This window comes from Mercurialis annua, linkage group LG7 (genome assembly GCF_937616625.2).
Source record: "Mercurialis annua linkage group LG7, ddMerAnnu1.2, whole genome shotgun sequence".
Lineage (NCBI taxonomy): Eukaryota > Viridiplantae > Streptophyta > Magnoliopsida > Malpighiales > Euphorbiaceae > Mercurialis > Mercurialis annua.
This window is the reverse complement of record NC_065576.1, coordinates 14,742,984-14,755,318: the sequence shown is the minus strand read 5'-3', so window position 1 is coordinate 14,755,318 and position 12,335 is coordinate 14,742,984. Positions and strand designations below refer to the sequence as shown.

The 12,335-nt window shown below is 31.3% G+C and overlaps 1 protein-coding gene across 1 annotated transcript; it reads left to right on the top strand.

Annotated features, from left to right (window-relative positions):
- Positions 1–3,932: 3,932 nt before the first annotated feature.
- LOC126656599 (uncharacterized) lies at positions 3,933–5,956 on the top strand. The gene is made up of 3 exons (XM_050351195.2): positions 3,933–4,077; positions 4,395–4,457; positions 5,307–5,956. The coding sequence occupies exons 1-3, from the start codon at positions 3,976–3,978 to the stop codon at positions 5,430–5,432; spliced, it is 291 nt and encodes a 96-aa protein (XP_050207152.1). The 5' UTR covers positions 3,933–3,975; the 3' UTR covers positions 5,433–5,956.
- Positions 5,957–12,335: the final 6,379 nt, after the last annotated feature.

The window sequence follows — 12,335 nt, the reverse complement described above, 5'->3', positions numbered from 1 at the left end:
TTAAATACAATTTATAATTAAACATAAATATGATTTTCCTAATTTAGTAAATATAATTATCATTATTTGACGAGTTACACTACGAGCCACGTGTGAAACACGTAAAGCAACACTAGTTCTTTGAAAATGAGTGGACAAGAAAAATTAACTCTATAAAATTTAAGTTTGTAGAAAAAAAAATACTTAATATAAACCGCTAATAGATTTAATTTTTTTTATGAACTAATTGACCTAAGATAGTCGTGATCTACATTTTATATTGAGAATTTTGAGATTTAACGTAATTTATATCGAATTTTGAGATTTAGTGTAATTTAAATTTTAATAAAATTTATCTTGTTGCTCTTTACGATTTTAAATGACATTTTATATAGAAAGAATTATAAGATTTAATGTAATTAAAAATTGAATATCTCTTTTAAGTGAAATATATTTGACAGTCTATAAAATCAAAAATTGACCCGATGTGAACCGGGTGTGAACATATATATCATCTGAACTACCTGAATTCAATTTTTAGTAAAATTTGTCTTGCTTCTCTTTATAATTTTAACTGACATTTTATATTGAGAGAATTTTGAGGTTTAATGTAATATACAAATTGAATATTTTTTTAAGTGAAATGTCTTTGAGTCTATATAACCGAAAATCAACCTGATGTGAACCAATATCAACTGAACTACATTAATTCAATTTTTAATAAAAATTGTCTTGTTGCTCTTTACAATTTTAATTGACATTTTTTATTAAGCGATTTTTGAAATTTAGCGTAATACAAAAATTGAATATCTCTTTTAAGTGAAATGTATTTGACAATCTATGAAACCGAAAATCAACCTGATTTGAACCATATGTGAACCTGATGTGAACCTATATCAATTGAACTATCTTAATTAAATTTTTAATAAAATTTATTTTGCTACTCTTTACAATTTTAACTGATATTTTATATTGAGAGAATTTTGAAATTTAGTGTAATATACAAATTAAATATTTGTTTAAGTTAAATGAATTTAATAGTCTATTTAACCGAAAATTAACCTGATGTGAACCTATATTAACTAAACTTTCTTAATTTAATTTTTAATAAAATTTCTATTGTTACTCTTTATAATCTTAAATGATATTTTATATAGTGAGAATTTCATTTAGTGTAATATACAAATTAAAAATCTCTTTTAGATGTACTATAATTGACATTCTATAAAACTAAAAATCAACCTGATGTGAACCTATATCAACTGAACTACTTTAATTAAATTTTTAATCAAATTTATCTTATTGTTTTTTACTATTTTAAGTGACATTTTATATAGAGATAATTTTAATATTTAGTGTAATATATTAATTGAATATCTTTTTTAAGTGAAATGTATTTGACATACTATAAAACCGAAAATCAACCTGATGCGGCCCTTTATTAACTGAACTACTTTAATTCAATTTTTAATTAAATTTGTCTTACTGCTTTTTAAAATCTTAAATGACATTTTATATAGATAATTTTAATATTTAGTATAATATACTACTTGAATATTATTTTTTAAGTGAAATCTACTTGACAGACTATAAAATCGAAAATCAACCTGATATAAACCTATATCAACTGAACTATCTTAATTTAAATTTTAATAAAATTTATCTTAATTCACTTTATAATTTTAACTGATATTTTATATTGAGAGAATTTTGAGATTTAGTGTAATTTACAAATTGAACATCTCTTTTAAGTGAAATGTATTTGATAGATTATAAAACCGAAAATCAACCTGATGTGAATCTTATGTGAACCTGATGTGCACCTATTTTAACTGAACTACCTTAATTTAATTTAAAACTGATTGTTTACAGTACATACAACTGTAAATAGAGTTAAAAATTGTATCATAGATATCAACATGAAAACACTATAAAATATGCAATTTCAAATCTGTTATAGTTACAACAGGAACAATGGTTTTTCAAAGATAAACAATAGAACATAATCACATTTATAAACTCAAAAAAATAGAAAGCACTCAAATCCTAAACACCCATCAAAAAACACCGTCAAGTATACAACGGCAAATCCGCCCAAGGAGACATATCCGTTTTCACAAACATAAACACGAACATCCGACTCTCCATCGTCATGATACCCAAAAACTCTCCTAAAATAGAATGCAGAATACATATTCCATGTCTATTTTTGAATCACAGTGATTCAAGACCAATTAATAAGATTCAATTAAAAACCACCTGAAGCAGTCCAATCAAATTCCTTACAACAAGCAATGCTTCACTATATCTTTTTGAATTGAAAAACATATGGATTACAATACATTAAGATTTTATTGAATTTGAAATAATTTTCAATCTACTTTTGATTTTTATTTACAAAATTATTATCTATTTTCTCACTTCACCACTGCCGCCATTGCTTCCATGGCTACCGTCTCAGATTTAGGTCAGTCAAATTTTAGAATCCGATCTGCACTCCGCTTCATTCTTGCCGCTGCCGTCAAATCCTTCTCCTTCGCTGTAGCAACAACCTTCTCCACTGGAGCAACGACCGATTCCTCTTCCTCCGATGAGAAGCTTCAACGATTACTCGATTTAATGGTTCTTCGTTATACTTCGAAATTGTATGCGTCGTTGTTCTTGAAGATCAGAGTTAGGAAATTAAAAACTAAGAGTGTTTTCGTTTTCTGTATATAGTACAAGTGTTTTGAAATAGAAGAGGATATAACTATCCTATTTAATTACAAAATCAACTTATTTCGGGTTATATGGGTGATTTACTTAAACTTTTTTATCTTTTTGAGTGGTTTCTACAAATTTTTATTTTGTGAGGGAAAAATAATAGAGAGTTGCTCTTTTGAGGGATTTGTGTAAAAAACCATATTTTAGGTACATATGTAAACAAACTTTTCAAATTGAATGACTGTTGTAAAAATAAAAACAAAATCGCTAACGTAATGTTTTATTTTTTTGAGTTATATAATGTAAATTTCTTTAGTTTTATCTAATATAAATATCTTTGAAAAAAAAGGCAAAAGAAATAATAAAAACTTCGTGGTTTTACAAAAAATTACAGATCAACCGTTTTATTTTGTTAAGGTATAATTAAACTCTTTATTTTCAAATAGAACAAATAACCCCTTTCTTCCAACACCATTAGAAATACTCGCTAATGGCTGACATATATTTCATAATCATATAGAAAAAAAAATTCAAATTTTTTTTACTGTTTAAAATATTTACCGAAAATTTGAAGAGTTTAGTGTCCTAAAAGTATATTAAAAGAGTTTATTTGTTTGATTTTAAAACAATAAGGATTTAATTGTTCAATTTCAAAAATATAAGGGCTTAATGGTGTCAAAAAAAAATTAAAAGAACTGATTTACATTTTTTCTTTTAAAATCGAAATTCTTTTATGCTTTCTGAAAAAAAAATATATCAGAAAACAACTGTTATGAACCCCCAGATTTTATCATCAGTCTACGATCAAATCCTTAATCGCAAGATACACCAGTCTCACGTGGTCCCAACATTCATATATACGTCTAGTGTGACCATCAACGGCGCCGATTAACCGACACTTTTACTACCAATCACTATATTGCACGTGTCCATCATATCACAGTCGACCCTTTGATCTTGGTATGTAACAGCAGGAAATTATAACACGTAACAATCAAAAACAAATCCACCCCAAATTTTCCTCTTTTGGCAAAAAATATATTAAAAATACCGGTGAAGCACCAATATTTCTTGGACCGAAACCATGATGTCATCACCGTACACGTGTCGCACAACTAACAGAGAATTGACACGTGTGTGGCTGCATTTTGCCACGTTAGTTTTACGTGGTATAGTAGCTAACACCAATAATAAATATAAAAAGGAAGAATATATATTTGGCGCAAGTATATATATGGGAATTTATTGTACGTACAACGAGATTTAGCAGTTAAAAAAAAGTGTCTCTAAATAATGGAAGGGCGTGGCGTATTTGGGGTGAGAAATATTGATAGAAAATCATCAATAGAAAATGAGCCAAGAACTCTCAGTTTTGATCAAATCAAATATGCAAGGGTACATTTTATTTTCTTTTTCTCTTTTAAATTTCTTATTATATTATTCCAACTTTAAGTTATATTTTTTGAAACAAAATTCTCTAAGTTTAAAATAAAAAAATTGAGAATGGTAGGTTTGAATTTTATATCTTGAGTTTTGGCAAAAAATAAATTATATATTTCGAGTGAGTGTCTTTGTTTTATTTGTTTTTCTATTGATCAATTACGATTTAATGAGTGTTTTCTTTATTGAAAAATAAACGGTAATTAATTGCTAGAATTTCTTGAGTATTTGGTAGCTAATCAATGATAATTTGTAATTGACTATTTGTACAGGAGGCAGCTTTGTATGTGATGAATACAAGAAGCATGGAAGAAGCCGTAAATATATTTACTGAGGTAAATCTCAAATATTAGATTTGGAATTTTTTTGATTTCAATTTACAAAATAAATTTGATTTTATCAGTTTAGTTTATCATTTATTCGAGTGTTATCATATGTATTCATGGTTTGGTTAAAGTTGATTTGTGCAATACTCTAAATTTACATGTATAAAGTTTATCTTACGATGTATTTCAATAAATTATTTTATAGTAAAGTTATTATTAATTATTGATAATAATTTTCTCTCCCTCTTAAAATAATGAATCATGTTTCAATTTTTTAATTTTAAATTGTAAATAAATATTTGTTATTCGTTGATAATTATAATTATCATATATAGTCTCTGCACTAAAACAATTTAAAAATTATTAACAAAAATAAATATAATATATTTTTATAAACTAATTTATTATTTCTAATATATATATTTGTTTATTAAGATCTATTTATAATAAATAGACTGAGTAATTAATAAATATAAACTAAAAATAAAACATATATACTAATATTATGTATTTTTCAACTATGCCTAGACAGATAATTATGATATGGAATAAAGAGTAAATTTATTCGATACTTAGCTGATTGAGTTTTTTTGTAATATGTTATTAGTCAAGGAATGTTACAGTACTTTTGTATATGTTACAACTATATTCATGTTAATAAAAATTAAAAAAATTATTTCAAACAAATGTGTTTCTGTTTATTTATTTTTAGCTTGTCATTTGAGCATATCCTATAAAAACCCTTTTTTTTATTATATTTTAATGTATAACTAGTTTTATAATTTCTTTAGTTATGCTTTTTTTTTTCTCAATTGTAAACATCTGACCTTTTACAAATGACTATGGAAATAAATGCAGGGACTAGAGCCAGTGGTGAATATAGGGCGAGGTGAAGGTTCATTAGGTAAAGAACTGAAGTGTATTCAGTCCGAATTGCCGATCCCTCATGATGGAATAAGAGACACTGTATCTGCACCATTTTAGAAGAATTTTTTTAGATAGACTCAGTCTAGCACATTATCCGTGGATTAAGCCTGTCACATAATGACACGTCATTAAAATGATAGCAATCTTATAATATTATTATTCAAAAGTATAAATAAGTAATAAACGAATGTACAAGATTGCCATCATTTTAATGACGTGTCATTATATGATAGGTTTAATCCACGGATGACGTGATGGACTGAGTCTACCTAAAAATCTCTCCCATCTGAAGCTTCTAATCTTAATCCTGTAATATATCAACGGTACGTTAAAAAAATGCATGAGTAGGTTTAGTTACTGATGACCTGTATATATAGCTTCATTTCCATTATAATGCTATACTTTTGTTTGTTTTTTTGGGCTTTAAGAGAAGGATGATAATTCTTTCATGTTTTTATTTTTACTGTAATTATTATACATTCAAGTGTATTTTTGTCTTTTAAACGTCGTGTCATAGAGACAGAAAACAATTACAGGCTCCAATAAGAATATATGGGAAATATTTGAGACATTTTAATACAGATATATTTGTCGGTTACACATTCTCAACCTGCTCTTATGTGACAATCAGTTAGCAATACACATTACACAGAATTCAGTATTTCATGAACGAACAAAGCATATTGAAATAGATTGTCATGTGGTTCTAAGGAAATTGCTTGATAAAGTCATTTATTTGCTTCCAGTGTCTTCTGCTAATCAACTTACAAACTTCTTAACTAAACCACTTCCTACTTCTATGTTTCAAGTTGGGCATACATAATCTATATGCTCCACCTTGAGGGGGGCTAATGTAGATATACTTGTTTGTGATTGGATGATCAACATGTGACTTGGATTTCTCTCAGATGCTTCACTGATCGGCTGACTTTAAGATGACAAAGATAGCTGACTAGGCGAGTTCGTTATAGTTAGTTAGCACATGTATTTTGTGTTTTTAGCTTACTTGCTTACTAAGATACAGCTGTAATTGTAGCTTGATCAGTACTGATGTTGTACCCTTGCTAATTTCAATAATGAAAGATCTGAGTTTCACTCTTGTAATACGTATCTCTAGCTGTTTAAACTTTTGTTTCGACAATCTGTGTTTGTTGGTCAGGTCTTCGTTGGTGTGTGTCAGTCTATTACTTTTTTACTTCATATACTGTCACTAATGCCTGAAGTAGTTATTCCTTATTTCTCTGACGGATCCTTCAGTTCAAGTTTAGAAATACATATATAAATAAAAATGGAGATGAAAAAAGACCGGAAATGGGAATGTGAATGATTATTTTGCATATATAATTTGGTTCGGTTTGATATTGTAAATCAATTGATTTTGGTTTAATTTTGAATATAATTATTTTTAATTAAATTATAATAAATAGAGCTGAATGATTGAACTGATGATTTTGTTCGGTATGTAAAAATTTAAATCTTTAATTTTATTTTTACATTGTCGCATGGATTTCTTTTTTTTTTAAATTTTCATGGTTATATGTCCATTTTTTTTATAAACATGTGATGGTCGGTAATCATAACATGCATACATGTCAAAAGATTTATGTTATTGGTTCATTTAATAATTTGTCAATTGAGATACTTTCTGATTCAAATGATAATACCTTTGTCGTCTACTAATCCCTGTGTATTTTTTTAATTGACCATTTTATCTCTACTTCCCTTTTTATTCTGCATGACCTTTCAGTTAGTTAAATAATAATCTTTATGAGAACTTATTAGTGATATCCTCCTCTCACTATTTAAATTATCATACTCTAGTGTAGGTGGGTATTTGATGGGTGTTGGACTTTTAGGCTGATGGGAGACCCTATTGTCTCTTATTTAGGTAGATTAATTATTCCGTTTTTTATGGGTTCTGCACTCTATTTTTTTGAATTTTTTTTGCCGTGCAACTTCTCTAATTTATTTTTCTTATCTTCCTGCTTAAGACGCCCATATAGGTTCTACTTAGCAGGTTGTTCCTTAAATTTTACCTAAGTCATCCTTTTCGGATTTTCAACTCACCGAGATTGTTTAGTTTTTGTTGTTTTTCTATTTTAATTCTCTTTTTCTCTCTCACACAAGGTAGTATCTATTGAAAAAAAAATTATCTCTGAAAATTCATTTACTTGTATCGCTTCTTTTTACCGTTTATTGAATATGCCAATTATGTATAGATCTATTTATCATTCCCACATGCATGCAAATTAAAAATAACATATCCATCTAGAAAATATTACATAAATGAGCAAAATCAGGGTTCATCATCTAATCTAAAACTTGAATAAATCAAATAAATAAATTGGTCAAAAAAATACCAATGCGTAAATAAAAATGCAAAAAAAACATTGTTACGGAGAACATATCTCCAAATGCTACAAACATGGGCTGGGTCACTACTTCCGTCTCGCAATCCTGTTTTAAAGTTCTGAAATAATCTCATTGCTGATCAGGTGTTGAATCTTATGTTGGAGAGATACACTAATTCGTATGATGTCCTCCAATTTGGTGTAGCTTGTAGTATGCGTTGACGATATAGTTCGGATAGTTTAGTACTTGGCAGCGTGTCTTGGCGACATTAATTCCATAAATTAAAGAGACACGACTCTTTTTATTCTGCATAACCGCTGAAAAAAGTTTAAAATCCAAACATATTCAAATTTTGAAATTTGAAACGATGAAAGAACCGCCTACAGTCTTTAACTTGGCAAACCATAAGGGGGTGGGACATCTGATACCAGCCTCATAACGTCCGAACCCTAGGCGAGCTATGAATCGCCCTTTATTGATCATAGCTCGCCGAATAGATGGGTTCTCCAAGATAGATCTCACCTCGCCAGAAGATGAGTTCTCCCTGTACCAAATGTATCGCCACAAGTGAGGTCCTCGATGTTTCATCTCACCTCGTCTAAAGTCATCTAAGAAGGGCAATTTGTGTCCTCATCCCCACTATGCACAAATCTCGGAAGATGTGGTTATACACGGACATGTGATCGTGGGACTAAACCACTGTCTGAGAAGTGGTGCCCTATATCTAAGGGCCTATAAATATCACACTACCGGTGCTTGGGGAAGGTAGTCATTTTCTAGTCCTAAATACTCAATACACTCATTATCTACCAAAGAACCCTTACTGACTGAAGCATCAAAGTGATTTCAGGCTTTCACAGCTTGAAATCCTTTGAGATTTATATACTCTATGTGTAGGAAGATCACGAAGAGGCGATCTTGGAGTTCTCAACTTGTATCACTCCCCGTGTACTTCTCTCCTCGATGCTCGCTACTTTCACTATTGATTCTTTTTGCCATAAATATTTTGAATTCTCCCGACTCCGTTATTCTTTCAGTCTTCATTTTGAGGTCTCGGCATTCCTCTATATTATGCCCATGATCATAATGGAATTCACAAATTCTCGTTGTATTCCTTTGTGATGCTTTCATCTTGGGAGGCTAGTTGAAGTTTTTAGCGTTTTCTTTTACCCACATTAGGACATTTATCCTGATTGTGTATAGACCTGTGTGATTTTTCTCATATGCTCTACTGTTATATTTTTGTTATGGTTGGAACCTTTGTTTGTTTTCCTGTTGGTGGGCCCTCTCTTCTTTTTTTGTTTACTACTTTTCTTTTGGCTTATCTTGATTTGACTCCTTGGCCTTTGCTTTTTTGCCTCAGATATCCTTTTTCCCTTGATCTAACTCAAAATACTTCTGGGTGATGCCCATGAGATTTGATAAAGTTGTTAGTTTGTTTATCAACAGCTTGTCAACTAATTTGTCGAATCTCGTCTCTTTCGCGAGGGCTTCGATGGCCATGTGCACATTAAGATTGTAAATTTTCATGGCCTCTTTGTTAAATCTCTCCATATAGCTACGGAGGGATTTTCCCTCCTCATGCTTACAAGCTCTAAGAATACTCGTCGTAACCTTAGCCGGTATATTAGTCAAGTACCTACTCATAAACTCGTTAGAGACCATAGTATAATTTTTAATAGACCGGGGCTTTAACTTGTTGAACAATCTTTGTCTAGTGCTTGTAAGCATTATTTGGAATACTCGACACATAAAAATATCAGTCACGTTGAGCATCCTCATTATCGCATATAACCTTGAGATGTGGTCTAGGATCACCTTCACCATTGAATGTCGGTAGGGTCAGAAATTTCATATTGATGGGGATCTTCTCCTCCATGATTTCTGCAGTTAAGGGCGAGCCCTTCAATTTTAGTTCATCGAGATCCAGTTCTTCTGCCTTGAATATTTTCAAAGCACGGGCAATTTTCTCCTCAAGATCCTTTGTAGCTACATGAGTAGTTTTACTTCTTGGGAGAGACTCGAATGACTCTCCTTCCTCTTCCTTTTACTCTTTAGCTGTTGTGTTTTTATTTTGTCCAGATGGTCTAGTCTGGTTAGATTTGGCCGAAGGCACTCTTTCTGTTTGCCTACTTCATTTGGGATTTCTTCGTCTTCATCAACTTGCTCTCAACGCACATTGTTGGACCAAGTCTCTTTTATCTCTAATTTGACTTTGACAATCAATTTAAAGGTTCTAATAATGTTTATTAGTGTGTAGGAACATATTAAACACTCGGGAATCAATTCAGAGCCTTCTAGCTAAAAATGTGTTTTCCAAGTTTTAGAGAAATACAAGGTTTTTTTGCGCTCGCTACATCCATGTACTGGAGGCTCGACATATCCGTAAAAGGCGCAACTTAGGGTTTGACAAAACTCATTTTCTAATGACCTTTGTCGCGGGTGTGACCTAGAGGAGTCACGAGCGCGACACATGTGACCGTTGGGGTTTCCAACAGATATATTTGAAACCCCAATGGATAGCTGACACATGGCTGAAGGATTATGATAAAGACAAAAGTCGTGGGGGCGACATATTGTGCAGAGGGCGTGACATGCTGATTTCCTGCACAACGTTTGTCGTCTTTCTATATTACTTGGAGAAGAGTTGTTTGGGGTTATAAATACCCCTCAGCCACCACATTGATGTAGTTAGACACTTGTACAACAACTCTCATTACAAACAACCAATTTACATCTACTTCTTTAATTGTGCATCAATGTTACATTGATTGCTTTTCTTTATTGTTGGTAATCATTCATTAATTAACCATTAGTTTAGGTTAGTGACTAGCCTTAAAAAATTATCTGCTTTGTGAGTGTGGGCTTAGCTCTAAAAAAACTCTTTGTAATTAGTTTGATGTAGATCTAAACACCCATATTAGTGAATTGTAAAATCTCAATCTTTGATTGAGTAGTGGATGTAGAATCGGTTTGTAATTCGAACCAATCTAAAATCCTTTTGTCTACTTTCTGTAAACTATAAAACTTGATCCTTCTTAATCCCTAGTTTTTTTTTTAAAATTTCTTAAACATGGCTTATTCACCCACCCACCCACCCTCCTCTAAGGTGTCATTTGAGATTTCAATTGGTATTAGAGTTAAGTTGCTCATTTCATTTCTTAGTTGCGAGTTCTCGTTCCTAATGGCTAACAAAATGTTATCACACACCCTTAGACCTTTGTTTGATGGTATAAATTATCCTAATTGGAAATTTCAAATGGAAAACTACCTTGATATGGACGGTGTTAATCTTTGGCATATAATTCTTAGTGGTTTTGAAGCCTCTATGACATATAATGATGGAGTTGCTATTACATGGCTTAGAAAAGATTAGACAAATGAGCAAAAGAAGCAAATTCTTTCAACTGGAAAGCTATGTGTGTCATTATGGCTTCAATGTGTAGAGAAAAAATGTCAAGAGTGCAACATTGCACAAGTCCTCAAGAAATGTGGAAGATTTTTGAGAACTACCATGAGAGAATGGTTCAGATGAAGAACTAGAAGGTTGAGCCTCTCATTGGGTTGTATGAAGCTTTCAAGCACAATTCCAATGAGAACATAGCTAACATCATCAATAGAATTCTTCCCATCACTGCCAATCTCAAGAATTTTGGCAAGCATTACACATTTGGAGAAAGTAATGGCAAAATTCTCCATTCATTGCCTATCTTGGATTATCAACCGAAGGTAACTGCTATTGATGAGTGTCATGATTTGAAGACCTTAAGAACCGAAGAGCTTATCAGAAAATTGATTTTCCGTGAGATGACCTACATGAAGAGTATCCAAAAGGCCAAGCATCTTCAAGATGAGAAGACCAATGGAATTGCCTAAAAAGATTTGAAGGCAATTGAGACCAAGGTTGATGATGAAGACTATTTGAGCAATGATGAAGAAGATGAGTACATGGTGATGATAGCCAAGAAAACTAGAGATTGAAAGTTGATGAAGAAGGGGCAAGCTCAAAGATATGAAAACATAAGAGAAGTCTCAAAATTCAAGAGATCTTCTACTCTTAAATGAGATGCCTCCACTCCTAGAAGAGAAGTCACATGTTATAGATATGGTAAACCAAGCCCCACTAATCCAAAATGCCGACAAGGTGCTAAACACTCCTTTCAAAAGAAGAAGAAGAGGTATTGTGGCTACTTAGGATGAGGACAGTGATTCTCAATCCGATAAGGATTGCCAAGTAGAGGAAAGAGCCAATCTTTAATTCATGGCTTTTGAGAAGGAACCAACACCCAATGTGCCTAAAGAAACCGCAAGCCTTAAAACCAAATGGTATGTTGATTGCGGTTTCTCAAGGCACATTATGGGTCATTCCTTCAATTTCACTCATTTGAAACCTATGAATGGAGGAAGCGTCATTTTGGAGATGATGCAAAAGGCCATGTTGTGAGGATAGGTAAGATAGGTAACTCTAACTCTCCTTCCATAAAAAATGTGTCGCTTGTAAATGGTATGAAGAATAATCTTTTGGGTGTAAGTCAATTATGTGACCAGGGCTATATAAGATGATTTTTGATTCCAAAGCTTGCTATGTTACCAAGAAATGGATAATTT